This window comes from Pyrgilauda ruficollis, unplaced genomic scaffold, assembly GCF_017590135.1.
Source record: "Pyrgilauda ruficollis isolate IOZ18807 unplaced genomic scaffold, ASM1759013v1 scaffold45, whole genome shotgun sequence".
In the NCBI taxonomy this organism is placed as follows: Eukaryota; Metazoa; Chordata; class Aves; order Passeriformes; family Passeridae; genus Pyrgilauda; species Pyrgilauda ruficollis.
This window is the reverse complement of record NW_024526044.1, coordinates 255,397-258,292: the sequence shown is the minus strand read 5'-3', so window position 1 is coordinate 258,292 and position 2,896 is coordinate 255,397. Positions and strand designations below refer to the sequence as shown.

At 58.3% G+C, this 2,896-nt stretch overlaps 1 protein-coding gene across 1 annotated transcript in view; it reads right to left on the bottom strand.

The window, feature by feature from the left end:
* EEF1A2 (eukaryotic translation elongation factor 1 alpha 2) overlaps positions 1-2,896 on the bottom strand; it is a 14,964-nt gene extending 12,068 nt beyond the window's left edge. The window contains exons 1-2 of the mRNA XM_041478390.1: positions 2,725-2,896; positions 1,011-1,234 (exon numbers count right to left, since the gene is read on the bottom strand). Coding sequence (XP_041334324.1) covers positions 1,011-1,154 — 144 coding nt within the window. The 5' untranslated portion in view covers positions 1,155-1,234; positions 2,725-2,896. The remainder of the gene's footprint in view (positions 1-1,010; positions 1,235-2,724) is intronic.

Genomic DNA, 2,896 nt, shown 5'->3' with positions numbered 1-2,896 from the left:
TTTTTTTTTTTTTTTTTTTTGTAAAAAAAATGAAAAATTTGAGCAAAAAAAAAAAAAAAATTAGAAAAAAAAAAAAAGGAGGCATATCTGCATTCCCAGAGTGATGACGACAAGCCATCTTCTGAGTGACAGGAGCTGCCCTATGGATAACACAGCCAGGCTGTTCCTGGCTCACCCACCTCTCTAGAATTTACCATCATTAATTTCTCAGCACTCCCAATTAACATTTTTCTTCCCAAGACTGTTTCTTCCTCTTTAATCTTGGGCTTTGCCACATTGTCGGGTGGTGTATTGGGTGGTGCTTTGCTGTGTGACAGCTTCTAAATGCATGCACAATAAAATTGTTATAAAATGCCACCACTGCAAGGGTCAAACAAAAGAATTGAACGCCAATGTTCGGATTTCCAGCCAGTTTTCTGTATCACAGGCTGCCAATCACACTACACACCAGACCACCTGCCTGAGGAAAATGGCAATGAGGTTTTTCAAGTGGATCAAATGAGTGGTCCAGCTGATGCTGCACCTTGTCCCCAGCAGGCACTGGAAACTGATGCTTCAGACTGAAATTCAGGCAGCCCTGATCCATGCAGTGAGGGATTATCAGGTTTTCCCCCTCATGCACCATATTTAGAAGGAATTTCATGCCTTGAAGCACCACGGTTTGTGGCTTTTCCAGAATCCCGGTGATTACTGCTGGTCCCTGACCCATCTTGCAGACCTCGCCGTGCCCCTGCCCTCATTAACAGCCGGCAGCAGGGAGTCCCCAGCTCCGGAAAAGAGGGTGGCGAGCGCCCAAATGGCCTATTTTCCCAAGGCCACAGAAGTCGGGAAGACCCAGGGGTGCAGAGGGAGAAAAATAGGTGGGAACAAAGGGAGAAATGGAATGTAAGAGAAGGGCAGCACCAGCAGAAGGGGAATATTGCCTGCGGGATACTCGCGGGGATCAGCGTGGAGCATCCCCGCGGGTGGGAATGCGGGGTGGGGGGCAGGCTGAGGGGCGGGCTCCTCACCTCGGCAGCCTCCTTCTCAAATTTCTCAATGGTCCGTTTGTCGATGCCCCCGCATTTGTAGATGAGGTGCCCGGTGGTGGTGGATTTCCCAGAGTCCACATGCCCGATGACGACGATGTTGATGTGCGTCTTCTCCTTCCCCATGCTGCTGGGCTACGCGAGGCTGGCCGGAGCGGGCGGCGCTGGGGAGGGCGGTGGGAACGCAGCTGCCTTTTGGGGGGAGGCTGCGGGGGAAGAGTCGGGAGCGTCAAAAGAGCCCCCCTTGTGCCAGCCCCCTCCCAGCCCTTCGGGAAAGGCTGTCCTCCCCTCGCCCCACCTTCCCGCTGGACCATGCGCCCGGGGGTGCCCGGCCTCGTCTGGCAGCCCTGCCCGCGCTGGGTCAGAGCCAGCGTGCCCCCGGAGGAGGCCAGCCGGGCTATTTCGGGCTGCCACGTCCAGCCTCCAAGTCTCGGCAAGACGCCGTTGTTTTTCGGCATCTTGCCCTCCACCGCGGAGACCCCCAGTTCCTCCCAGGGCTACGTCATCGATGCTTGGAAGGTTTCCTTCCTCCCTGGAAAACCTTCCCGACGCTCAGGGCTGCTCCCGCTGCCTTCTCGCTCTTTCCAAACCCGAGGGCATCTCCTCCATGCCCTGGGAGGAGCCGAGGGTGCCCGTCCTCCCGGGCTGCCCCCACCACTCCCCAGCTGGGCACAGTTCAGGTGACAACAGAGTGTCTGCAAAACGGGGCGGACAAAAATAGCCCTCGCCTGCTCCCCCGAGCAGGGCTGGAACAGCGGGGCTGCCCGGGGCTCCTCTGAGCCCGCACTTGGGGGGTTTATTATATTTTGCTGCCGTGAAACTGGATGGAACAGAGGGAGGAGGCTAAAAACGCAAACGGATATATCCGGGGAGCTGTCCTGGCATCTCCCGGCGTTGCCATGGCTCTGCAGCTGCACACAAACCGGGCACAATTAGGAGCTTTAATCTGACGTCTAATAAAATCCAATTTCACGAATCTGCCCGTAGAAGTAAAGGAGGTCAGGAGGAGTTTGCCGCTCTAATAGCGATTCAGTCATGCGGGTGGTAACATTCCCAGCGAGAAGGTTCCCTGGGCAGCAGCAGCGGCGGCTGTCCCGTCCCTCCTGCCCTTGAACCCAGCCAGCCCGGATCTGGCCATTTTGCGGCTCCACTGAGATGCTCGGTCCCGCAGCTCCCAGTCCTGGGTGCGGGTCCCTCTCTCCCCCGCAGACCCCTGGCACACGGGGGGAGATGCAGGATGCTTTGGGAATTGGGGATTTTTTTTTTTTATTTCTTCCCCAGGGAGCTAATGACATCCCTGCCCATGGCCGGGGGATTGGAACGAGATGATCTTTAAGGTCCTTCCAACCCAAATCATTCGAGGATTCTGTGATTCTAAAGGCAGAGTGGGGGGAGGGGAGGGGGGAACTGGGGGGGATTATCAGGTTTTTCCTCCTCATGCACGACATTTAGAAGGATTTCCACGTCCTGAAGCACCACGGCTCGCGTGTTACTTCCCACCTGCGGGAAGACGCACCTGCGGGATGAAGGAATGGTCCAGCCCCATCCCTTCTCTCCTCGGGGTACCCCCCACCCCAGGGGCTGACAGCACCCACACACGGGAGGGGGGCACTGATCCCCCGCAGCCCCTGGGGCAGGAGACCCCCCCCGCATCCCCGCTGTCCCCCCCATCCCGCCGGGGTCCCGCAGCTCTTACCGGGGCGGCGGTCGGGGCGGCCAGAGGCTGCCGGCTTGGGCTCCGCCGGCTTTATCTCCGCGGGAGGGGCCCACCTATCGACGGCGGCAGCGCAATGCAGCGGCCCCCCCGCACTACGGCAATGCGGTACCGGGCGGGGGAGGAGGAGGAGGAGGAGGAGGAGGAGGCGCGG